The following is a 26,645-nucleotide window of genomic DNA, read 5'->3' on the forward strand; positions in this document are numbered from 1 at the left end:
TAGTTTAAAGCAGAATCGTAGCTATTTTCTGTCTGAAGACTGGATGTTTGCCATGGGTTGACAAGTATTTTCTTTCTGATTCCAGGGACAGTGCAGCATTCTGCTGTATGCTTGACGGCGAGGGAGAAGTGACAGACTTCCTTCGATTGCCTCACTTCTTGAGACGAAGGAATGCCTTCTGGCAGCGAGATCGTGACCTCAAGGAAGCCGACGTAGAATCACTGAAGACATTCATCTCAAATCAGAAACCTCATGTTATAGCTGTAGCCTCGGAAGGAAGGTGAGTGTTTGGAATTCTGAATATATTTGATTTTGGTTAATTTTTTGTGCATCGATGTTGTAAACTGCTCAGATATATATCATTGAGAAGAAGAAATCATTTTCATTGATATTAAAGAACATTTTCTTATTTCATCTCTAGTTTATTCTTTTCAGATGTTTTACTTTTATAACATGTTTCTATTCTTCAATGATTAATTGTTGCACAGGAATACAACATCTGTGTTACAAGACATCAGGGGATGCATTGAGGATCTGGAGTCGGAACAACAGATGGCGCCAATCAAAGTTCAATTGCTCGACAGCAATGTGGCTGTTGTATACCAGGCTTCCAAGCTAGTTGAGGTAAGCTATTAAATAGCAATTTATCTCCTAACTCTTGTGACCACCAAATTCAAAATGCACAATGAGGAGCAAGGAAGGCTACTTTTTAATAACCCCAAATAATGAGGTTCAATTATCTGAGTAATTTTGCTGTAACTGCTGTCAATATTCTGAACCTATGCAATTTGGCCAATTGAGATACCAGCCTTTTAAAACCATTTTAATGTAGCAAGAGTATGTTTGTGAAGATGTGACATTTCCACTGGCTATGCTGGAATGTTTCATGTTACAATTTAGTAACTGTTATGAACATATTTTCTAATGATATCTGCATGTGGATATTTAAAAAAAACACATAAATTATTGATGTAACATTATATAAGTTTTCCAAATATGAAAACATACCAATTTTGTAGAGCAATTTAATATTAATGGCTTATACCCATCATTCCTTTGATGTTCATTTCAGACGGAATTCCGTGACTACCCACCATTACTACGTCAGGCAGTATCAATAGCGCGTAGGTTACAGGATCCGCTGATTGAGTTCTCTCGATTATGTAATCCAGATGATGATCTCCTTTGCTTGAAACTTCATCCTCAACAGGTTTGCCATTGGCTTTAATCAAGATCTTGGGGTTGGGGTGTTTCCTATAAGAAAAGTTTCATATAAAATGAGCTAAAAATTCAAAATGTAAAATTCAAACTTGCATAAATCCAAAAGATACTGAATTAAATTGAAGAACTTCCTTATGAGCAATAGCAAGGCTTCAATCTTACCTGTGTCACAATAAAAAGATTAAAATTATAGCAATTAGAACTTGAAAGGGTTGCAGAGCCAATGATTTATTTCTTCCTTCTTGGACAAATCAGAAACAGATAATTTATAACTTACTATGCCAGTATATCAATATTTTTTGGGCAGCTCAGTGTTGAGTATAGAAGGACTAGGAAGATGCATCTAATAATACTAGATGCTTGTGCTATTTTATAGGGACTAAGATAATAGGACTTGCTAATTAGATTATACCAAATTTGGTCTTATGGAACTTGGTCTTGGTGAGTTTTCTCCATGGACTCTTTGCAGACTTTGTTAATTATTTGGCCCTAAATGGAAGCACTACCATATGTGTTTAATAAGATCAGTATACTGTATATTATTTTGTAGGAAGCCGTGAGCCAAGATGAACTGAAGGAGGCTCTTCACCAAGAGTTCATCTACAGGGTCAACGAGGTGGGCGTCGACATCAACAGAGCTATCTTACATCCTCACACAGCCTCTCTCGTTCAGTTTATATGTGGACTTGGTCCCAGGAAAGGAAATGCTTTAGTCAGGGTAAGTAGTCAGTGAACATCGCAGTTTCAACTGTTTAGTGTCTGTATATGGGTGTTTCATTTGTGCCAACTGTCCATATATAATATCGTTGGTCCTGATTTTTGGTGAGAGAGTGAGTTACTTCAACCTCTGTTTCCCTATTTTTGTGAAGATCTTTACAAAGCTGCCATCAAGTATTGATTTTCTGTATTTAGTGCTGATAAATGAGAAGAATACTTATGGTTTCATGCAAAATACTGCTTTCTTAAGTTTCATTTTTAAGTGTTGTCCTGTGGTATTTCTTTGAAAATGATTATTCTGCTGAAGAATATACTGATTTTCAGCTTTAAAAATACTGAAATATTTTTTGTTCAGGTTGGCAGCTCTTGATTTATGTATAGAAAATTCTGCAATGTCGTATTTTCAGCCTCTGTCTTTTCCATTTGTCACACTATCTTGACTTTCTTGGTTGGTTGTTATAGTATTTGAATTGCAGTAAGGTTATGTAAAGATGATAGATGCTAAATGCTTTCAAAGTGTTTTTTTCTTTGAATTTTTAAGAAAGTTTGTTTGATCTAACATTAAAACAAAAGTTTGTATCAGAAAATAAAAGCCACTTTCCTTTCCCATCTGCAGATACAACTCACTATACCTTCCATTTAAGAAACGCTTCCTCTTATTTCTGCAATTGGCTGAAACCAAAGATATGTAAACTGTGTTTGTTTTATGTTAAATGGTTTCGAATGTTGATTTGTCTATAGACCCTGAAGCAGAAGAACCAGCGTTTAGACAATCGTAATCAACTAGTAACCCACTGTCAGCTTGGTCCTAAGGTCTTCATCAACTGTGCTGGATTCCTCAAGATAGATACTGCTTCAGCTGGTGATGGGTATGTCAAGACAAGATGAAAATTTGACTAAACATTGACAATCACAAGTAGATTCATTTTATGCCAATTTCTTACAGTTGTGAGTTGAGTTACAAAAAACATGTGTGGCAACTTGTAGCTGATCATTGATTAAGTATATACGGAGCACTCTTTACCCTTTTCCTTCTTGCCTCTAGAACCCTTTTGTGGCATTTCTCAAAGACACCAGATTGCAGTCTATACAAGAGTATGGATTTTGTCCTTTCATTGGTTGATCCCAATAATTGTATATCGGTAGTAAAATTTGATGCCTTTAATCAAATTTTGTAATGTGATCATCATGATCAGCAATCAATTGTATTGATTGTCCTATTGTTTTAAAACTTGAATAATCTCAAGATCTTATAAGTTGTGACAAATGAAATGATCTCACCAATGATGCTACTTTTATTGTCATAGTTAAAAGTTTGCGGTGTAGACATTGTTACTACAAAAACATGTATGTGGTATGAATAAAACACATTCACCCTACCCAATTGCGTCTGTATTCAAAATCAAACTAAAATAGAATTGAAATATCATTTGTTGCAGTGCTGACGATACATACATTGAAGTCCTTGATAGCACCCGTATCCACCCTGAGACATATGAGTGGGCCAGAAAGATGGCTGTAGATGCCTTAGAGTATGATGAAGCTGCTGATGATGCAAACCCTGCAGAAGCACTGGAAGAGATTCTAGAGAATCCTGATAAACTCAAGGATCTGGATCTGGATGCCTTTGCAGAGGAACTTGAAAGACAGGTAAGTCTTGGTGATGATGATGATGATGATGATGATGATGATGGTGATGGTGATGATGATGGTGATGGTGGTGACGGTGATGATGATGATGGCAAATCTTGTCATTGTGTGGACTTATTTGCCCAAGCTTAGTTTGCATTTTCAATTATTTATGATTTTACCATTACTCCATTGTATTGCTTGGTTTATTTTACTCTCAAAATAAATTACCTGTTCTTATTTATGAAAGTTTACTCTTAATTACAATATATAGTACTTCTCTATTTCTTTTTCATAAGTAAGTTTTCTATACCTATTTCTCATGTCTTAAAAAAAAAATTGTGTTTTTTAAATCAAGAAACACATGAACATTTATCCAATGTCTTCTATCTGGAGTTGTTCCATTCCTCTGTTGCTTAGGCCATAGACTACATGCTTTTAGCATGTATTTGTATGTATATGTATATGGAATGAAGTATTAATGCACTCAATGGTGCAAGTTCTTTAAATTAACCCTATCTAGGTGGGGGGGGGGGTCTCCGAGGCCCCCCCTCAACGAATCGTGCAATATTTTCGCCGCGCGAATTTTTTTGACCGCACAGCTCGCTGACTTTTTACTTTCAAGTCTTTCGCAACTTTTGAGACCAACTTTGCGTCACCCGGGTATGTGGTTCTGAAATTACGCAACATTATGTAAGTGCATGTCAGACCGAAAATTGCTCAAAAACGTGATTTTGTGTACAAAGTCAATGCAAATTGTGTTTTCAACCAAAATTCATAAATGTATGATTATTTTTTGTTTTGCTGGCCTAAATGTATTTATTTTATGCTTTTTATGATCACAGAAGAGTCCCCAACAAATTTCATTGAAAAAACTATGAAAAACAAAATGTCAAAAAACAAAGAAATACATAAGAAATTGCAAAAAACAATAAAATACATAAGAAAATGATTTGATATCGCAATTTTTTTCATGTACACTTGCTATGAACACCACAAAGAGTTTCTATACCAAAAATTTGTACATTTGGAACTTTATTTAGGGAGTTAGAGGAAAAAGTATGATTTCGCATAAAAATTACGCATAAATTAGCACAATCACTTAATAGCGATTCGCATGAAATAAATTACTTTACAATCTTGTACTTTATGTCCCAGGCTACCCGCTTGCCAATTTTCAGCCCAATCGCACGGTCAACGGCCCCCGCACCCCCCCCCCCCCCCCCGGCATATGAACTCCCAAAATACCCCAACCTAGATAGGGTTAATGGTCACAATTTACAGAGGTTATGCACCTGATCAAATTAAAATCTGATGTAAAATCAGAATATTATAATACAACATATTTTCTGTTTATATTCTTCACGCCACAACTGTTTTAGGGGACATGCATTACAATTGAATAGTGACATGCACGTTTGGGGTGATTTACCATAAATAAAGATAGGCTTTAACCCATGGATTCAAATTTGATTGCAGGAAAATACGATTCTCAATAAATACAGCCTGAGTTATCTTTGGCGTAGGTCTTATTAAGTACAGGTGGGTGTTTCATAAAGCTGTTCGTAAAGTTACGCACAATTTCATGCATGACTGGAACATGTTCTTATATCATTAATCATTTATACAGGGACATCATTTAGCACAAGAAAGGATCACCAGTTGAGTGTAAAGTAATTTGTGTCTTACGAACAGCTTTATGAAACACCCACCAGGGACTATGTGCTTAACTCGCAGTTCTTGGTACACTATATTGTTAAGAGATGAAACATGAATTTTAATTTATACATTGCATTTTCAGGGATATGGCAATAGGAGTATTACATTGTATGATATCAGAGCTGAACTGAACAGCCGTTACAAGGATCTTAGGACGCCTTTCCATCCGTTCACTCCTGAAGAAGCCTTCAGTACACTGACAAAGGAAACACCAGAGACATTCTATAGAGGTGAGTGTCAGGGTAAAAAAAACATTAAAATGAGTTCATGGGACTGAACAAAAAATATGTTTCAGAATTTTATTTGGGACTGGTAAAGTATTACAAGGAATTGTCTGGACACTGAATGGACCGGGAAGTGATTTGCAGAGATGTTTGCATAATAGACAATATATGCACTAGTTCCCTTTTAGGTTCATGTTACTGAAGAAAAATGGAAACATACTTTTCCTTAATAGGTTTTACCTACATGTTTACATGCCAATGTAGCAAGGTTAAGTACTCTTTTCTCACCTGAAGTTTCATGGAAGGGGAGGGAAGATTTGCCCTCCAAATAGTGTAATGTTGATTGCAAGGTATGCATCTCTGATATGGTGTATCACAAAAATTTGAATACTCTTAAACGATGCCAGTAAAGATGTGTATGTATTCTTTGTTGAAATGAAAACTTTGCATTGGTTTATGCCTACACCTGAAATTTAATGAATGGATGGGCTCATCTTCCATATTATGTATTGTTGATTTGAAAGGTTGGCATCTCGAACATGGTGTATGAGGAAAATTTGTCTACTCTTAAGCAATGTCAGTAAAAATTGTCAGGTACTCTTTGACAGGTGCTTGACTTTGTTGTAACAAACTTTTTTAACCTTTTACAGGTAAAATGGTAACATGTGTAGTGACTGGTATTGCAAGGAGGAGACCCACCAGGGAGATGTTAGATGATGCTAATCCTAGTAAGAATGATGAGACAGGATTATGGCTATGTCCATTCTGTCAACAAGATAACTTCTTTGAACTCAACGAGGTAAGACAGATTGTTGTTTTTAAATCAAGATATTCAGCATGGATAATCTCTTTGTTGCAAGAAAAAATTGATAAATTCAATAATCAAACTGATATTTTTCTCTTAAAGTCAGAAAAGCAGCAGTTTCTTAGTCCCTGTTTAATTTCTAAACAATGTTTTGCAGACTAGACTTTGATCATTTCCCAATTACAATCTCTCTCACTCAGGTATGGAGCCATTTCGACACAGGTAACTGCCCAGGTCAGGCAGTAGGGGTCAAAGTTCGTCTGGACAATGGCATCATGGGATTTATTCACACCAAGTTCCTGAGTGACAGCAAGGTCAAGAATCCTGAAGACAGGGTCAAGGTAAGTCTGACCAATCAACTGACCATCTAATGTCCTTTGATGGATGTTGTACAGATAATCTGAAAAGTGGTTAGGAAGTTTCAATTGCAGATTGCCGTTATGTGTGTTTTTGTGAATGGTGATTTACAAGAACCTGGGAAGTTGCAATCAATTGCAGATATCAGCTACAAAATTGAAACCGATAGGTTAGTTGCAATTTTCTGATGCAAGAAATGGGTGAGTGTATAATGAATTGCAAATGTGTAATTCCCAGGTTCAGTGCCGATTTGGAGCTTTTTAATAGATTACAAGTTTCCTGCAATGTCCACTATAATTGCATTCAAATAGTCCACAATTGCACAGACAAATCCTGATTGTATATTTTGGGAAATGAGCGAATAATCAGTTACTTGATTCTCTATAGATTGGTATGACCCTCCATGCTCGCATCATGAAGATTGACATTGAGAGGTTCCAGGTGGATCTGACAAGCAGGAGCTCCGATCTCCAGGATCGTAACGGAGAATGGGCACCACCTCGTGATACTTACTACGACTATGAAGCAGCTGAGATGGATAAGCAAAAGGATGAAGATGAGAAGAAGAAGGCTGCAGCATCCAGCAGTAAGTCATATACTGTTTGAAGCGATTAAAGGGGAAGTTCACCCTGACAAAAAGTTTATTGTAAAAATAGCAGAAAAAATAATAAAAAATATTACCGAAGGTTTGAGAAAAATTCATCAAATAATTAAAAAGTTATTAGAATTTCAATTATTTGATTTGTGACGTCATATGCGAGCAGCATTCCTACATAGCGAATGGTAAAATATCAATGAAATGTCATTTTCTCAGAAAATTGAAAATGGTTTTCACTGTAACTTTTGTATATCAATAGACAAATCATTTCACACCCGATCATGAAAAGAAAACAGAATTAAGTCATCAGGAACCATACAAAATTTGAAATTCATACATTTTATATTACATAACACATGGGGCAGCTGCTCGTTTATGACGTCACAAATCCCAAATTTTGAACTCTAATAACTTTCTTACTCTTAAACAGATTTTCCTCAAACCTTCACCAATATTTTTTACTATTTTTCTGCTATTTTTACAACAAAGTTTTCTTCAGGGTGAACTTCCCCTTTAATATCATTCCTCTATTTTGAGTTCAGTCTAATGAAAAATTGTGAATCAGAACCAAGACTTCTTGAAAATATTCCTTGACATTTCAACAGAAAACATCATCTTCTTACCTTGTGATTGATTTGTTATTAGTAGAGATGGGAATTTTAAAAATATTTGCATATGGGAAATGAAGAAAGTCTTCAAAAATTCCTTTTAATTGTATTCATTCTTGATATTTATGGATGTCAGTTATGGTTTTCTTATGTATTTTTTGAATTGAACTGCTGTTCCACGATGTTTTATACTTTTGAAAAAAAATATATGTGATGTTTTGTTTCTATGTATTTATTCATGTAAAGAAAGTAAAAATAAAATTAGGCACATTCTCTTACATTTCAGATTTTAGTTTAGATATTTACAATATATTTTAATACTGTTTTCTCAATTCAGCATATGTGAAGAGGGTTATCGTGCATCCATCCTTCCAAAATATCACCTATAAACAAGCTGAGAAAGTGATGAGAGAGTCGGATGTAGGCGATGTCATCATAAGACCAAGTAGTAAGGTAAATTTCTGCAAAAATATATTATTCTTGTCTATAGATAAGCAATATAAATTCAATTCTAAATTCTAAATTCTAATGCTAAATGAATTTTGAAGGTAGTGTTTTTGTGTTTGAAAATGTGTATTTTGGCTATGTAAAGTAAGGTGAGTTTCCTCATTATTGTGGGTGCCTCACACAGCAACTGGCTCGAATATATCTCTATGGATTAAAGTGTAGAATGCGTACATTGTGTGTAGGCAGGCCAGATTACATACTTGCCAACCATTTCGATTTTGGCGGAATCATCCCGATTTTTATTGCCAATTCCGCATTACGAATATCAACCCCATAATTCAGATTTTCATTAATTTTTACATTGATAATATTAAAAAAACGGCTGGAGCGAAGGTTAGACCAATATGAAGCTTGCGGACACCTGGATATCGCAATATCCCAAATAGCATTATATTTCCACTAACTGAACACACCCTTGTACGTAGTTTTTCACTTTGCCTATCTCACATGGCGCGCACATTGCAGAAGCACGTGCAAACACAGCTAGAGCAACAACACAGGCAAATACAATGCAAGCTGCGACGTCGCGAGCGCGAGTATACCTCGCTGCTAACCTAGGGAGCTTCGGCCTGTGCCGGGTTACCGACGGCCGGAGCTCCGTGGGTTACCGCGCTGCAAGTGCATACGTGTGCAAACGTAAGATCCAGCTCAACGATCGTCGGATTAAAGGCCAAAGGATATAGTTTTCCATGGAATTTTAAAGCCAAAATTACAAATTTAGTGTGTGGAAACTGGATACCATCGCCAATGCGTCGTTTGGATTGTGAATGTGAGTTGTGGCTGTGATTCCGATTGTTATACAGAGTTTTACAGACAGTGCATGGGTGCAGGGTGGGCAGTGACTGAGTAACGGTACCTAGCCCAGTCGCAGCCGCCCGCCCGTTTCGCGGGTCGGAGCTCCCTGGGTTAGTGAGTTCCGTACCGGTGCAATTGCAATTGCATAATTTAGCTTCTAAGTTCATGTGTAAGTTACATGCATTTAGACTTAGTCTGTTTTGGTGAAATAAAGCCAAAATTATTTGGAAATACGAGGAGTATTCTGAGAAATATCCAGTTATTATTGTAATGGAAATACATGTTTTTGAAGTAAAAAAATTTGGTACAATTTCATGAAATGAATCCTGTTGATTTTCCTGTTTCATGTTTCATTACACTGGGACAAAATTAAGATATTTTTCTTCTTTGTGGACAAGTAAAAAGCACTTCAAAAGTGAAGGAAACCCCCCATTTCATGTTCTAAAATTCAAAAAATTTCTAACCGTGGGAGGGGGTACTCCCACACCCTTCCCGCGCAAAATGTCACGCGCTCGTTACTCTGCGTGAAAAATGGATTCCTCTTTTTTTTCTAAAATTGGCAAGTATGGGATTATATCTGATCATGTTGAAGTATTTGTGAAATTTAATGGCAAAACAAAAATAAAATTTTGCGAGGATTTTTATTCAAAAGAAACAACACAGAAGTACACAAAACACACCAAAAAAATCTGCCAATACGACAATTCAGAATGATGATATTAAAAAATTAACTTTCAATGATTTGATTGACTTAATTGGATTTATTAGGGAGCTGATCATTTGACGGTGACATGGAAAGTAGATGATGGTATCTATCAGCATATTGATGTACAAGAAGAAGGGAAAGATAATGATTTCAGTCTGGGATCAACATTAAAGATTGGAGAAGAGGTTGGTATATCATCATTGTCTCTAAACACTTTAAAACATTGTATTGAGTATTATATATATGCAAGATGTGTTTTTGTTGTTATGAGCAATCTATCCCACTCTGTTGTAAAGACCATCATCGTCATCATATTTATTATCTCCATAATCACCCTCTTTGTAATCATTATCTTCATAATCGTCAACATCATTGCAAAGAAACCTTTGTTTTTATTGAGCAATACTTTCACCATTCCTTGTACCTATGTTACTTTCTTTTTTGTAGTTGACAAAATAAACATTTAATTAATTTTTGTTGTTTTTCTGTACGTTATCATAAGTGTCTGTAATATGGGTAATCATAAAGAGATTGATGACTTTGTTAACATACAAAATATTCTGTCTTACATGATATGATCCATCTTGTGAGAAATAATAATACATAAGATTTATATAGCGCACTTTCCATCTTGATTAGATGCTCAAGGCGCTTCAGAGCAGAACAACAAAAATTATTTACATATAATTTGAAATGTGATGTAAATGCAAATATTCACATGTGGAAATGATCTCACGTTATATGAATTCTCATCATGTTTAATTTTCAGGGATTTGAGGACTTGGATGAAATCATAGCCCGTCACATCCAGCCGATGGCAGCCTTCGTACGAGACGTCACCTCTCATAAATACTACCGGGACGTAGAAGGGGGTAGCAAGGAACTCATGGACAAGTGTCTCGCTGCTGAAAAGAAGAAGGCACCAAGTCGTATCCCATATTTCATGTGTTTCTGTAAAGACTATCCAGGTATGAGAAAGCAGAACAATTGATCAGTTTCAATTCTTTTGTATAAGATTCATATTTTTTTGGTCGATGTTGGATCTGTGAAAATTAGATCAAGTACATGTACTTTGACTAGGTTTATATACCTGATATTTTATCTAAACATGTGAAAGATGATGCAAAATCTTATTCTTTCCATGTTGTTTTAAGGTATTTTTCAGTCTTCTCACATGAATCTGGTCATTATGGTTGAATGAATTCTAAAATGTATAGTAATTTTTGGATTTGTATACTCCATGATTAATTTAATAAAAAAAATATATTATAGATAGTACTTTTTTCCTTCTGTTTTAATCCCTTTTATGTGGTAATGCATTTAATGGTCTTCTTTCCAGGCAAGTTCCTGTTGTCATACCAGCCACGAAGCAAAGGAAGACATGAGTATGTCACTATTACACCTGATGGGTATAAGTTCAGAGGTCAGATGTTCACAACAATCAACTCTTTACATCGCTGGTTCAAGGTTCATTTTAGAGATCCAATACCTGGTTAGTTACCTTACATATTACTGACATATTTTATTGCATTTATATACAGATTATATCTTAGGGACCAGTAGCGGACTGTGACCCGGAGGAGACAAAGCATTGGAGGGGCACAGCATTGTTCACAAACAATACAGTGCTCCTCCAATGCTTTGTCTCCTCCGGGTCACGGTCCGCTACTGTAAGGGACATTAAAAATGTCAAGCAGAATGAACTTATTGAAAAACTGGTAGTACAACTTTGCCTTTTAAAAAGCTATTTTTATTTGTCCAATAGTCTATTGTGTGTTCTAGTGATGACCCGAGAATGAATTGTTTATTGGAATTACTTTAAACTTGGGTCATGTATGTATATAGGAGGGACTATTATCTGATTAGATTTTAGGGTGTCGCTGTCGAAAGATCACCTAAGGTCATTATGAAGACGACAATTACTCAAGAATGATTGGACAAACACTGGGATGAACTTATATGCATATGGAAGTGACAATAATCTGGCTCATCTGTTCATCATCTTTTGTTGCAGGTATGAATGTGACTCCAACACCAATGAGTACTCACAGGACACCCATGTCTGTTGCTCATGATGGCACACCTTGGCAAAGTGAGTAAGATATTTGGATTCTCTTTGGTGTCTTAACCAAGTACTGAAGACATCAACAAGTTTGATATTTCATTTTGATGATGATAATGACCATGGTAGCATTGATAATGATCTTAGGTCATGTGTGTTGTCCATACTTTCATTTTTTCTTTGAGGAGGAAAAAAAAAAAAATTTTTAAAAATAATATTTTATCAAAATTTTTTATTTCATGTCTTAAAGCTATTGTTCATACAACAAAGTGTACTTGTGAACGAAGACATGTTTTCTAAGCTTGATTACAGCTCATACTTAGAAATGAAAGAGCTCCTTAACAATTTTTGTAAAATTGGAAAAAAAATGAATAGTTCTTTACGTTTTCCATAATTTATTTGATATTCATGATTTTGCTTAATTTTTCTCCAGCGGGCACACCCATGATCCAAAAGACCGGTACCACATTCACAGGGGGTATGTATGCCACGCCCAGTGTGCTTCAAGGTACCCCTCGACAGACTCCAGGCCGTCAGACACCCTTGACTGGTACAGCAGCAGGTCGCTATGGGTATGGCTACCCCTACACTACTCCACAGAATATCACTACACCTGTTGGTGCCACTCCTTCGTACCAGGTGAGAGGGTTTCTGGATTTGTTTGTGTTTTCTGAAAGAGCAAAGAGTTGTAGGATATTGTGCATTTTGGAAAAGTAATACACTTTTTGAAAATCTAAGTAAATTTGGTTAAATTCTTTTCTGACGACTTTTCTTCTGTGGGCCAAGTGTCAGAGTGTCTTTAAATATTTATATAATTTCATTGTCATTAGTATGATCTGGAATAACTGAAGTAAAACAAAAGGAGGGAAGATTAAAACCTGTGAGAATAATTACGAGTTATTCATTTGCATGGAGTTACCAAATTGTGGTTTTTAGAATTATTCCCATTATCTCTCAACAAATGACATGTTTTCAATCTGAAATGTTAGGAATTTTTAGAATCAAGTTTTAAAAGCATTACAAAAGAATTCAAAAGTTTGGTAATGCATTGTTTTGTATAAGAAGTAAATAGTTGTATGCCCTTTGCCCTTTGTAATATCTTCCAGGGAATGCGCACCCCTCAGGGAGGTGTAGCCCGCACCCCACAGGTCAACAGGACCCCCCAGATCAACCCCGCCCGTACCCCTTCTGTGGCTGGCATGACACCCCAGGGCACACCCCAGTACCAATCACGCACCACTCCTCGCCAGTCATGGGGTGGGAGTACTCCTACACAACAGCCACAACAGGCTCCACACAGGAGTGCTGGAAGAACACCACAGAGGTATGGTTACTCACATTTCTTCTTCAGGGATAGGGGAACACTATGAATTCAAGTTGTGGTATACCATTTTCAGACCAAAGTTTTTTACTATTTTTCTATTCAAAAACAGTTTCAAGTGATTTTAGGTCCATCTGGTCAGATAGCATATTGTGAAGTGGTTTATAGCTTCTTGGTCCAATATCATTTTGTCTAATGTCCATATTATCTAATACTAGCATGGCTTAATCTGTATGATCTTCAATCAATTGTTCTAATTGCTGTTCTAATCTTATTGTCTTTGATAAATTAGTGAATCAACTGTATGAAGTTCGTAGTAATATTTATTGGTTTTGTCTATGAAATTTACCTACTTGAAAAAGACTTTGTGATTCATATATGAATTCAAGAACAATTTATTACTTGTTATATTTTCAGGAGTAGTGGTAGCAGCAGTAGCCGTGAAATGCCACGTACTGGAGGACCAGTGGACTGGGCCCAGCAAGCTGCCCTTTGGGCCAAACAACGCCAACAGAACCTGCGAAGCCCAGCCGTCCAACCTAGCCCAGCTCTACATGAACCTAGCCCAATGTCCATCTCAAACACCCCTGCACCCAGCCAGGGAGGCGGAGATTCAACACCCCTCATTGATGAAGAGATTTGAATGTATTGATGTTTATGGACCTCATGAAGCTCCATTGAATAGCCAGTACCTGCATTGCGTGTACTAAGACTCATTTCAATCTCATATCCCTGTGCCGAGTGAGGGAAGTGGGATTTCAACGCCTCTCATTCATGAAGAGATTGTACCACTGTTTGTAGACTGCAAAGCTCCATCATATGCATTTGGTGACCTACTAGGCTTTGGACCTAGCTTTATGTCAATCACAAATACCCCTGCACCCAGCCAGGGAGTTGAAGGTTCAGTTGCCTTTATCGATGGAAAAGCATTTTTCATGGCCAGGACATTTGTGCCATTGTGTTGAGGATATCAGGATGTCAGTTTTGGCATAATCTAAGCCTAATATGAACACGATAAAAGCCAAATATTAAAATGAAATGACACTCTGTGTACTGATGTCAATAGATTTCGGAGTTTAATCTGAATATTGAAGTTATTCTGTTTCAGCTCAAGTGTATGACATTTCAAAAATGTATACAACATATATAATTTCTTTGAATTTTGCATGAAGAACTTAGTTTGTTCCTTCTCTTAATTTATTTCTGTAAAAAAAAATAAATTGCTCTTGAGGACAATATTTGTCTTGTTTTAAGTTGGAGCAAGACAAGAAGGGAAAATGAATGTTAAAGAAGAGAGTATGATCTTTGATCAAAGAGGATAGATTCTTCCTCCTTTTTATTAAGAAAGGTAACATGTGGACAGATTGCTTAATGGAAAGGTCCTGTGAATATTGTTTTAAAGAAAACGGGTGCTAGATGCAAATGTGTGTGTATACACTACCATGCATATGTATATATGCAAGTTGATGAATATATTAAGTGAATATTCAACAGAATATAAGCATTACAATTATATGATGTATTATTTTAACCAATCCAAAATTCAATTTGTTCTTTGGTGGGATGATTTTAATACCAAAGCGGCTTCCAACACATGCATACAGATATAATAATCAATCTATGTTTACTGTATTGGTTCAATTAACAGACATTTTTAACAAATTGGCAAACTGAGGATGGGATAAGTCATGCTTTTTATTTCAATGAACAAATTTTTTTTAGAATCATTGACCTATTCATCATATTGAATCTCCCTTTTCTTTGATTATATTTTGCAGAGAGGCTATATACAAAAGTGCACAATAGTTTGCAAAGGTTTACAAAATCCATGAAAGTAACCACCTTGGAATTTCTATTGATATTGCAAAGCTGATGCTAGGTAATACAAATATTGAGGTCGTATGAAATGTGATGTTTGAATTAGAGACTATGAGATCGTTTTGTTACATTTTCTGACATCTACTGTATGTAAATATATTTAAATATTTTCTAATTCTTGTGCAACCATTTGACATGAAGTACAGATTTCAAATGAATGTGCTTGATCATGTGTGCAGGCATTGTATATACAGTATACATATAAATTGCAAGTGGAAGTTAAGAAAAAGGATCTATTACTTTTTTTAAAAAAAAGAACAATATTATACAATTAATGCACATTTATGAGTGTGTTATGACGATGCAGCACACTCGAGGGTATTTACAATTATGCGAAAGCAAGAGGCGTTTGCGCCGAGTGCTTTTGCATGATATTGTGAATGCCCGAGAGTTGCTCGCATTGTCACTAACATCACAAATCTTAAAATGTGCATTAATTGTTTTATAAAACGGGTCGGCAAAATGAATTTTTCCTGGAAATCTTGTTCAAATCCCTCCAACTTGTGTACAATCGCACAGACGAAGAGATCACAATACTGTCAATCATGACATCACAGGCGTATCTACTATGCGCGCCTAAGTAAGCGCATCAAAATCCTAGCCAGCCTCTTACTGAACGCGTATCAGTTTTTACGTGCTATTGGAACTAATGCTGCACAAAAATTGCACAGTGCTGCACGACTGGAAGGTTGCGCATAATTAAAGCATGAACACGTGACATGAATACACACTCACCATTGGCTACATCCTTGAACCCGTTTTATAACATCTAATAAACCACATTGTGTTATGCTTAGCTCGCCAAATAATGCATAATGTGAATTCTTAAACAAGGTCATGTTCAATTAATTTCTATTGATGATTATTACACACCAAATGTACTTGTGAATAGAAATTAATAACATGTATAACTTGATTATGTTCACAATTCTTTTGTCTTGAAAAACAATGCTTCATTTCTGTTCCACAATTTCATGTACAATGATAATGCTGAATTGATTTGTTGGTAACATCTGTTTGTTTCTAAGAAACTTTTGTATGGAAATCTGGTTTGCTTGATGAAAAAGGATATGATTGTATGAAGAATGATATCAAGAAATAAAACCATGAATTTAAGAAAAGGAACAGTCTTGTGAAATCTTCTCATTGAGGGGACATTACATGAAGCTTGCAGTCAGGGCCTCCATAAGACAAAGCAAAAGGTGCTTGACTGAAGGTACAATTGATTACATTGGTCAATATTTACAATCAAGCATATAAATCAATGTTAAAGCCAATTTTAAAGCTTGTGTTGTGGGTCCAATAATGGACCTCATAGTTTGAAAATGCAGCTATATTCATTCATGATGGTATGGTTTAACCCATTTTATTTACATTGATATTGTACCCTTTGCCAAAAGCATGTGCATTGCTTTACTGAACCTTTGTGTGCATGTGCTCTAGAATCAAGAACCCCTTTAGTTTACTATATCTGAATTTTCCTTGGCCCATATTCTGAAGGCAGGTTTAACTTAGACCATGGTCTCATTCTGTACTAAAATTATGGCAAGCCAAAAGTGTCAATTTTTTTCTTAAGTTGTATGCTTCTTATGTTTACTGTGCTCTTTCCTGATTCATCGATGGTGAAGACAATCATCTAGTTATACTTCCTACACAATTATGAATGATTCGAGAGCCAAATGAGGTGAAATTTATCTCTATTGCTAGTGATTTATGTAACAATCGGCTATCCAAACTTAAACCACAACTTTAACTGGAGTTTAAGTTAAACCCGACTTCAGAATATAACCACTTGGGTTTAAACTTTATACCAACCTTTGTGAATTCTAGCTCAATTTTGCAGTTGAAAGTTATTCTTTTTGCCTGAAGGAAAGTTGCTTGATCTAATTTCTCTCTTTTTTCAACTGGGAATAATTTTTAATAGCTGAGGTAATCTACATGTACATGTCTGGATATTGTTATTTTTGTATACACAGGTGACATGACATAACATTTAAATGTGATTTTGAGTGAGTCCATTCTCGTTGAATGTTTACACTAAAGAAAAACACTACTTAATACATCAATTAACTTCCCTTCCTTATTTATTATGTTACAAAACATACACTATACATAAATTCGATATACATGGAACATACTACATGTATGTAAAATATTTGACAACATGATTATGACCACTTTACATATACCAATTCATTAATACCAAATTTCAAGTTTTTCATATTTGATAAATAATTTGAAATCATTTAAGTGATATATAGACACGTGATTGAAAATCTACAAAAACTTGAAACAAATATATACATGAATAAATATAGTTCATTGATATAGATATATTACAAAAAGCATTTGGCAAGCTAGTGAAATGTACATGTGATATGGTGATGAGAGATGAAGAAAACAAAGAGCAGTACAAAGAATTTCAGTGTTTTGATTATAAGTATAAATAAATCAATTAATTGACTATAAAACAAATCAATATCTAAATATGAAATTAAGAACACATACTGCACAGGCAAAAACAAGATTTTTATTGGAAACTAGATTTGAATATTCCAAAACAAAATTACCACTTAACAATGGTTATTTGCTTTCATTGAAACATGTAATTTAAGCAGGAGAGGAACATATCAACCTCACAATCGCAAATTAACAAATCTACTGAAATTATCATGAATTGTATGTATGTGATGTATATGAATCATACCAGAAAAATTGAAACATTCAAAGGTACATGTCTTGTAAAAATAAAAAAGATTATGAAATATATTTAAACCATAACAAAAAGTAAAGGAAATGCAATTTTATGCAGTCAATTTGAAGAGTTACTCAAATGAAACAAAATAAATGGAAATTGAGATATAAAAGTAACTCTACAATTTTTTGTTTATAAAGTGATAAGTCTGTATGAAGTCACAGCAAAAAACAACAACAAAACAATACTTATATGTCCTATCTATCAATATAGAACTAATAACATGATAAATACAAAATACATACACTTATGAACAGGTCAAGCACAAAGTCAATTAAATCTGATTGTTTGTAATTTGTTAAATGAATTGCAATTTAAATCACGATTTGTTCTCTTAACTCGAGTTTGCTTATATTCCAGCTCTTCCAAAATTATAAATTATTTGATTGTTGGATTTTCCTGAGAAAATATAACAAGGAAATGCATTGATAAAAAAATACATCTAACATAAGTCAAATCAATTAGGACATATGGAAATAACTTTTGAGTTAGAAGAATATGTTTCTAGTCCATGCAACACTTGGTCTTATTCCTAAACTGTAATATACTTGAGTGGCTAAGCCTATTTGGTCTAATACCAAAATACTTTTGTGGTCTCAGCGTTACAACCACCACTTGGCCTACCTTCCACTTGCACCAGTTACCATTTTATGAAATGATCAAATGAACTAATAACTTGTCAACATACAGCATCAAACAGAAGTGAGTCTATCCAACATTAATAAGCATAACTTTGCAGATTCTTTCAAACAAACATTCCATTATCGTTAAAAGATGATACATCTTGTCATGTCTCCTCCATTTTTTTTTTGTTTTGGTTCAAGATTTTGGTGAAGAACTGCACTGAAAAGTTGATGATTTTTTATGAGGGATATACTCACTTCTGTTGAATACTGTACTGCAACCATTTTATTCTACTACTAGATTTAATCATACTGATGGGCCAGTATTCAGTTAAAATTCCTGTACAGATTCAATTAGACCATAAAGATCACCTGCCTATAAGGGAAACTTCTTGTTTGATTTGAGATATTAACAGTCCTCCTACACAGGCTTCATGACAGAACTTTGAGTAGGGCAGAAATGTGCAATCCAAGCTAAAGAAAATGCTATTTATATACTACACATATAAAATGAAATTCCATTAAAATATAAATCTGGATAAATATATATTTTTTTCATTATTTGAGTGCAATATTCGGCAGTGGATGGACTGAAAATGAAATAAAATATACAATTCAAGGTGCATGACAGAATACGAATCAAAACCAAAGTCCAAGCACACAAGACAGGAATACCAAAATATTGCATAATACAAGTTCATTTTTCATATTAATAACATTTAGAAGCTGGCAATAAAGGAAACAGTGCAAGTATGCAAGCTTTCATAGTTCGATGAAAATGATAAAAGCATACTCTATAGATGCTTGTTTCATGTAGTACAAGCATTAATTGCTTTCATGTGTCAATGGGAATATGAGGCAACAAATATTGCAGAGATGGGAATAATGTTTTGTATATAAGAACTATGGGCCAATCAAAATCTTTAACAAAACAGCTATGCTATGGGATTGTTCACACAACTGTTTGAGAGTTGACACACATACTAGCATTTAATGTGGAGCTGGTTTGGTCAAGTGGTTCTGACTCTCGCCTCTGAGTATGTGGGCCATGGGTTTGAATTCCAGTCGTAGTGTTATATTTCCTTCAGCAAGAAATTCATCTACATTATGCAACACCCAACTAAGGTGAGGTCAATGGGTACCCACAAGGTTGTATTCCTAGTGCCTATTTGGCAGCCCAGCTACAGCCAGGGTAATATGATATCTTATATTGAGTGGAGTGCAGTAGAATGCTTTCATATTTGCTGTGCTAAAGAAATGGATCCATATTTACTCGACTTCAAAAGCTACACAAGACTTCAAAGAAGAATGTTGTGAAGTTGCACATACAAGATTATCCCTGTGCATTTCAGGATAATAGGGTGACATATCATGCAAGGGGGGGGGGTTGAATAATGGACATCATACCCCCCCCCATCCTCTCAAGGTTGAAGGCAAATAAGATCAGTAGTAATGAATAGAATGTATCAACCATAGCAATGACAAATCTGCAATACGAGTGACAATGACAAAATGTGATGACCAGTGATTGCTTCCTGATGCTGACTTCCAATACTGGAATAAAAAGTGAGTTGTCCATCTTGCTGCTTGGTAGCAGAAATTGAGTTGAGAACTAGCAGAATTCTTCGCTGCCTGACAATTCGCTGAAAAATACATGGAAGAAAAAAGAAGAAAATTAGTAGAAATACAGCCAGTAAGTTTAAACAAGGTGAAATAAGTCAAGTGTGATGTCCTAATCAGCCTACATTGAATTATAATCTATGTATGGTATAATCACATAGACTGATATTTTGACTGTCAATTACACTTTAAGTACATTTCATGCCACACTGTATAGATGATTAATGAAAAGGCTTTGAATTGAGGAAACACGTAACATATTGTTTGGCACTCCAAACAAACCAGTTGTTTGCAAACCATGTGTAACATTTTAAAGTGGCCCCAGATTTGATGTGCTGTAAGTTTATTATTTCATTGACACCTACCTTCCTTCAAAGTCCTGTTCTAGATGTTCTAATAGCTCTGGAGCTCTCTCTAACATGAGGGTATAGAGTTGGTCTAAATACTGTTTCTGCCTCCCTGCTTCCTCTAACTCATCTTGAAGCACATGAAGTATCTCATCCTATCAAAGATAAATACACACACATATCATATCAGATTTATTTACATGTGTACCGCAAGCAAAATATAATATAATAAAATATAACATTTGAGGTATATCTAAATTTCTCTTTAACTATTTATATCTATTTAAATATCTATATACATGTATATATCTAAAATAAAAGTTAAGAAACAGCAGTATGTTGTTCTTTTCTTTACTTTGTGTGTTTTATTTCAACTTCAACTGATTGAGGAACATTTTCATACCTTTTTGAAAAAAAAAATCTATACTGGTTTTTCCATCCATCCATCAATCAACCATCTATCATTTGATGATTTGATTAATTCTTCTTTTTTTCATCCAAATTTACAACCATTCATTTATTGATTCATCAGCATTTACTTGTGATTATTAATTGATATTCATTAACATATTCATTCATCATCTAATTCTATTTATTTTTGTCAGTAGATTCATTTCCCATCTACGTTATAGTTGTTCATTTTTTTTTGTATTTACTCTATCTAGTAATTATCTTATTAATTGCATACTTTATGTCAATAGACATGGGCTTTACAACCGTTAAGCGTGCTCACCTTATTGGCAGGCTTAAGAACTTCCCATAGTGGTGCATCATTATTAGCACTGGCAATAAGGTCATCTGCCTTTACCTCTTCATTCCGATTGAGGTCAATAGACTTTAGCCTACTCAGGGCATCATCACGCTCCTTCACTATAGATGAGGTCTCTGAGTTCTATGGTACAAAGAATACAGATTACAGAAAACTTCTTTTTATTGATACCACACATGTACAGAAGCATTCCCCCTATAGTCAACATATTTTCAAATACATGGTGTATATGACATATTTCTTTGAAGCAATAATATCATAAATGAATCTAAAATATTCATTCAAATATATTACCTTCTGTGCTAATTCAGCTTCCAGCTTTTTAAGCTTCTGTTCCTGTTGTCGTACCCTTGTCTGTATAAGTTAAATGAAAAGGTATATAAGTTTTGTGGAAATGGGTGAAAGTAGGTCAATACCTATTTCAAGAGAAATATTATTGATATATCATTTGGTGATATACTTTATATTTGGATTCAAATAAGGTATTTTGCTTTCCTTATACTGACCAAGACAAGTCTGTCATGAGATTATATGATAAATAAGTTATTCATCAAATTAACAGCAAAGAATCATTCTCAAAGAGTTTTGTTAGATGCACAGGTCAGATATTTTTATAGTTAGAATTTAAAGAGAGGGAGAAAGATGAGAGGAGGATTATCATCACCTTTAACTATTGGGACTTTGCATAAAATATGCGAACCTGACCCCCTCATGTATGACCTTTCTGAAATGATTTCTCTGTTTTCTAGTTCATTTGAAAGTTTGCAATATTATCAAATTATCATGGCTTGAGCATGAAGTAAAATAAGACAAGAGAGGATGGATGGACAAAAACAGTCGATTATTTTCAGGAATAGCCTAATCACAATCAAGCAATCATAACTGAAATGATACAAGAATGTAAACAAAAAAAGACTAACACTTACCTCTAATCTTTCCTTGTCGCCCTGCAATCGACTGATAGCATGATTTGATTGGTTGATGTTCCCTTCATGGGCCATACGCAACTCCTCTGATATTTCTTGATTCCTAGACTCTAATGTCTCAATCTATACAATTCAAAACAAATATTAAGAGATACATTACAGACAAACTCGGGGAATCATAGATTGATATTGCAATTGAAATTTGAGAGTCTGTATTGAAACAGACATTTTATATAAAATGGCTTGTACTGAACCTAATTAAAGTGATAGGAGCGGTTGAAGACTTCTTTCATGCAATCCACAAACCGGTCATTCAATATGATAAAATTATTATGATATATACAATAATAACATTTACAGCAGAGAATATCATTACATACATTTCATCTGAATTCTTGCATTCATTGATCATGATTCTATATATGAACTAAAAACATTGTTACCTTGTGGTGAAGTTGTTGCATTGTGACTTTCTGCTGATTAAGTTCCAGGACCTGATGCTCTAGAGGTCTCAATCTAAAAGAACGCAACAGAATAATCAACTATTGATGGTTTGAGGTCAGTATACATGTATGCTTTTATGGTAAGATTTAGAAAATCATAGCAAACATAAGGACATCGTTATTACAACCATTCTCTCCACTCCTTCCTCTAAAAAAACAAAAGCAAACTTAAAGGAGAATGAAACCATTGGAACAAGATAGCTTGTGTAAAAACAGAAAAATCAAAGAAACAGATCAACGAAAGTTTGAGAAAAATCGGACAAATAATGAGAAAGTTATGAGCATTTGAATATTGCGATTTCTAATGCTATAGAGATAGCAAATTGGCAATGCGACAAAGATGTGTGATGTCACTTGTGAACAACTCTCCCCATTACTTTAGTATATATTTCACTTGAATTGCCTCTTTTATCACATCTATCCATAGATCATGTGTTCTTTCTACATGAGGGCATGTAATACATATTTTTTTAGGAATACATCATGGATAAAGAGTTTGTATCATCATAAGAAAAAGCAAAAAGAGACATTTTTTAGGGTATTTTATAGTCCACCAAAGGGAAAGTTGTTCATCAGTGACATCACACATCCTTGTCGCATTGCCAATGGGAGGACCTCCATAGCATTAGTGATTGCAATATTCAAATGCTCATAACTTTCTCATTATTTGTCAGATTTTTCTCAAACTTTCTTTATTCTTATTCTTTGATTTTTCTGTTTCTACACAAGCCTATTTGTTCCAAAGGTTTCATTCCCCTTTAACTACCACCAGCTCCTCCTCCTCATCATTAAAATCATCATCACCACACTACCACAAATATTATGATCAATGGCATTATAACCCCCACCACCACCACCACCAGCATCAACAGCAACATCTTCATCATGACCATTCTCCATCTTCACCATCATTACTATGGTCACTACTACCACCATCAACAGCACCTCAGCTATCACAATCAAATCCTACTGCTTATTCCTTTCTCCTCTCTATTACCTTACCTATGAACTATATCTGTTAACCTCTTATTCTCCTGCCAGCATGACTCATAGTGTTCTGAAGCGGTGGCTAGTTGTCTGGTCAGTCTGTCCACCTCCATGCTAACCTGATCCCGTCCAGCCCGCATGCATACCAGCTGGGCTTTCTTGGACCGGTTCAACAAGGTGTTGACCTCTAAGACACTTGACCCCAACGTGCTGTGACCATTGACCTCTATGACTCTGTTGTACAAGATTGTAAGGATAAAATTAAATTGCTAACTGAAAAAGGATCCTCATTCTACTCTAAATATAGCAATACCATTGTGTTGCAGTGATGGTTTTCATATTATGTATAAACATGTTCAGGCGATCATACTGGCAATTATCTTACAAATCATATTATCTTTTTTTATAAGACAGGTCTTGATAATTGATCCATTTTTACATTGACATAAATAATATAAATTAAATAAATTAAATAGAATAAATTAATATAAAATTACAAAAACATAATTTTGAAGGAATTTTTAATAAAATGTGCAAATCAATGGCAATCTCAACAGAAAATTTCCAATATTAATATTACAAAATATTTCTGTAGCTCGAGGTGATTATATCAGAGACATTGTGACAAGTTTTATGAAAGTGGTATACTCACCTATCACCGACACGCAGCACATCTGCAGAGCGACAGCTCTGTATGTAGACTCCGCTCTGAGAGTTTTTTTCAGCCACCTGAAAATGAAAACCCTGTGAGCTTGCACTAGCCAGTAGAGCAAACACTGAAAACTGCTGGTTATGAGGCAAAGTGTTGTAGAAGTTGAGAGCACCGCGGGGTGAGATGGCAGCCTTCTTCTTGGCTTCCTCGATCTAAAAGTCAAAAGTAAAAAAAAAAATGTAAAAGTGCTGTTAATGATCTGCCTTGTGAATGTACTCAATAAAATCCTTATACACTAGTGGCTTCTGTCTGCCATAAACAATTTTTGACAGTCAGGTACAACTCTATGATATTTTCAATATGTAGACTTAAATCTTGTAAAAAAAAATATTCAAGTCCTTGCCATTCCTTTATTTTATAAAGCATGCAGTGGTACATGAAAGTGGAATTCTTGAATATTATGAAATAAGAACAATTTCCTTGATTACTCTAATGTCCAAGTTTAATGAACTAGACCAATAAACTTTCAAAGTTATGATGGTAATTCAACAGATACCCCCGATTCGGCCAAAGTTCATTGACCCTAAATGACCTTTGACCTTAATCAAGAGACCTGAAACTTGCACAAAATTTTCAGTGATGCTTGATTACTATTATGTCCAAGTTTCATGAATCAGATCCATAAACTTTCAAAGTTATGATGGGAATTCAACAGATATCCCCAATTCGGCCAAAGTTCATTGACCCTAAATGACCTTTGACCTTGGTCATGTGACGTGAAACTCATGCAGGATGTTCAGTGATACTTGATTAACCTTATGTCCAAGATTCATGAACTAGGTCCATATATTTTCTTAGTTATGATGACATTTCAAAAACTTAACCTCAGGTTAAGATTTCGATGTTGATTCCTCCAACATGGTCTAAGTTCATTGACCCTAAATGACCTTTGACCTTGGTCATGTGACATGAAACTCTAATAGGATGTTTAGTAATACTTGATTAACCTTACAGCCAAGTTTTATTAACTAGGTCCATATACTTTCTAAGTTATGACGTCATTTCAAAAACTTAACCTCAGGTTAAGATTTGATGTTGACGCCACCGCCGTCGGAAAAGCGGCGCCTATAGTCTCACTCTGCTTCGCAGGTGAGACAAAAATGATACCAAATTTGACATTATGAATGATAGCAGGAAATGGAAGAGTTCATTATGCAGCAGTTGTCAATTAAATTCACTTCAGAATTAAAATTGCTCATCATCTTTAGGGTACCTTTGCAGCTTGAAGTTGGTAGTCAGCAATAGCAATCTCCATGTTAGCTAGGAGTGTACTGTGATCATATTGTGCCTTTAGGAGAGCTACCTCGGCTAGAGTCACTTCATACATAGATGACGTGCTATAGAAAAAAATACACATTGAGAACAACTGTGACATTATGTTCATGAGCATTTCTTCATGCATGGATTCATGTTTTACTATTATATAGGAAGCTCTTTATTTCTCTTCCATGGTATAGAATCTTCTAATTAGGAAAAAATTAGCTTTCCTCTGTGTTAGGAGTGAAGATTTGAAGATTCCATAACATGGGCTAACAAATTTGCTCCAAAATACCAGAGAGTGCATATTCCTTCACATTTTAAACATCTCAAAGTTTCATGGCAGTTAGGGTAGCATGCTAATTCATAATTTCACACGTTATAAGAATTTCAGAGGTGCTACATATCTCCTCAGCCCTAGAATTGATAGATTGCAGGCAACATAATGTTTTTAAAGTATAATTTATAAAAATATAAAGAATTTTATCTTGCAAACTGGTCAAAGAAATTTCAAGGCACAAGTTTTGTTGTGTGAATATGCAATATGTACGAGAATTGCGTTGGAGAAATTTAACAATGTGATTGTGTTAAACTACTTAAACTTAAATTGGGATCTATTATTGATTGCTAATAAAATTGCAGGTCCATACCTGTCATCCATGCTTGCTCCTAACTCTTCAACACTTTGTTTGATCTCATCAAGGTCTCTCTGTCTGTCTTCCATTTCTTGACTGGCTGATTCCAGTTCTGCTAATAACTCAAGAAGTCTCTCTGGAAGAGATTCTTGGGGAGGAAAAAAGAAAGAGATAACATGCACTACTGTTTTCTGGTTTCATTTTTCTTTTTATTCTTTTTGTAGCTATATTTCTTTTCATTTCATCTTCTCTTCTTTATATTGCTCCCTCAGAAGATAAACCTACATGTATACACAAGATAATTCAGTGATTACTATACACATAATCTACTCTATTACATTACCGTCTACACACTATTTATATA

The 26,645-nt window shown here is 34.9% G+C and overlaps 2 protein-coding genes across 4 annotated transcripts in view; one reads left to right on the top strand and one right to left on the bottom strand.

The window, feature by feature from the left end:
- Positions 1 to 14,275, top strand: part of LOC121408907 (transcription elongation factor SPT6-like) — a 33,881-nt gene extending 19,606 nt beyond the window's left edge. For both annotated transcript variants that reach the window (XM_041600619.1, XM_041600620.1), the window contains exons 21-38: positions 86 to 280; positions 489 to 624; positions 1,073 to 1,210; positions 1,772 to 1,939; positions 2,680 to 2,807; positions 3,378 to 3,588; positions 5,369 to 5,516; positions 6,161 to 6,309; positions 6,516 to 6,656; positions 7,060 to 7,258; positions 8,216 to 8,331; positions 9,949 to 10,071; positions 10,656 to 10,854; positions 11,226 to 11,378; positions 11,901 to 11,978; positions 12,382 to 12,587; positions 13,055 to 13,272; positions 13,687 to 14,275. In XM_041600619.1, the coding sequence (XP_041456553.1) occupies positions 86 to 280; positions 489 to 624; positions 1,073 to 1,210; positions 1,772 to 1,939; positions 2,680 to 2,807; positions 3,378 to 3,588; positions 5,369 to 5,516; positions 6,161 to 6,309; positions 6,516 to 6,656; positions 7,060 to 7,258; positions 8,216 to 8,331; positions 9,949 to 10,071; positions 10,656 to 10,854; positions 11,226 to 11,378; positions 11,901 to 11,978; positions 12,382 to 12,587; positions 13,055 to 13,272; positions 13,687 to 13,912 (2,932 nt within the window). In that variant the 3' untranslated portion in view covers positions 13,913 to 14,275. The remainder of the gene's footprint in view (positions 1 to 85; positions 281 to 488; positions 625 to 1,072; positions 1,211 to 1,771; positions 1,940 to 2,679; positions 2,808 to 3,377; positions 3,589 to 5,368; positions 5,517 to 6,160; positions 6,310 to 6,515; positions 6,657 to 7,059; positions 7,259 to 8,215; positions 8,332 to 9,948; positions 10,072 to 10,655; positions 10,855 to 11,225; positions 11,379 to 11,900; positions 11,979 to 12,381; positions 12,588 to 13,054; positions 13,273 to 13,686) is intronic.
- A 4,454-nt stretch (positions 14,276 to 18,729) lies between these two features.
- LOC121408908 (titin homolog) overlaps positions 18,730 to 26,645 on the bottom strand; it is a 40,723-nt gene continuing 32,807 nt past the window's right edge. For both annotated transcript variants that reach the window (XM_041600622.1, XM_041600621.1), the window contains 10 exons: positions 26,297 to 26,429; positions 25,603 to 25,726; positions 24,330 to 24,541; positions 23,693 to 23,911; positions 22,631 to 22,703; positions 22,188 to 22,310; positions 21,556 to 21,615; positions 21,226 to 21,384; positions 20,511 to 20,647; positions 18,730 to 20,168 (listed from right to left, as the gene is read on the bottom strand). In XM_041600622.1, coding sequence (XP_041456556.1) covers positions 20,138 to 20,168; positions 20,511 to 20,647; positions 21,226 to 21,384; positions 21,556 to 21,615; positions 22,188 to 22,310; positions 22,631 to 22,703; positions 23,693 to 23,911; positions 24,330 to 24,541; positions 25,603 to 25,726; positions 26,297 to 26,429 — 1,271 coding nt within the window. In that variant the 3' untranslated portion in view covers positions 18,730 to 20,137. The remainder of the gene's footprint in view (positions 20,169 to 20,510; positions 20,648 to 21,225; positions 21,385 to 21,555; positions 21,616 to 22,187; positions 22,311 to 22,630; positions 22,704 to 23,692; positions 23,912 to 24,329; positions 24,542 to 25,602; positions 25,727 to 26,296; positions 26,430 to 26,645) is intronic.

Source organism: Lytechinus variegatus, chromosome 2 (genome assembly GCF_018143015.1).
Source record: "Lytechinus variegatus isolate NC3 chromosome 2, Lvar_3.0, whole genome shotgun sequence".
In the NCBI taxonomy this organism is placed as follows: Eukaryota; Metazoa; Echinodermata; class Echinoidea; order Temnopleuroida; family Toxopneustidae; genus Lytechinus; species Lytechinus variegatus.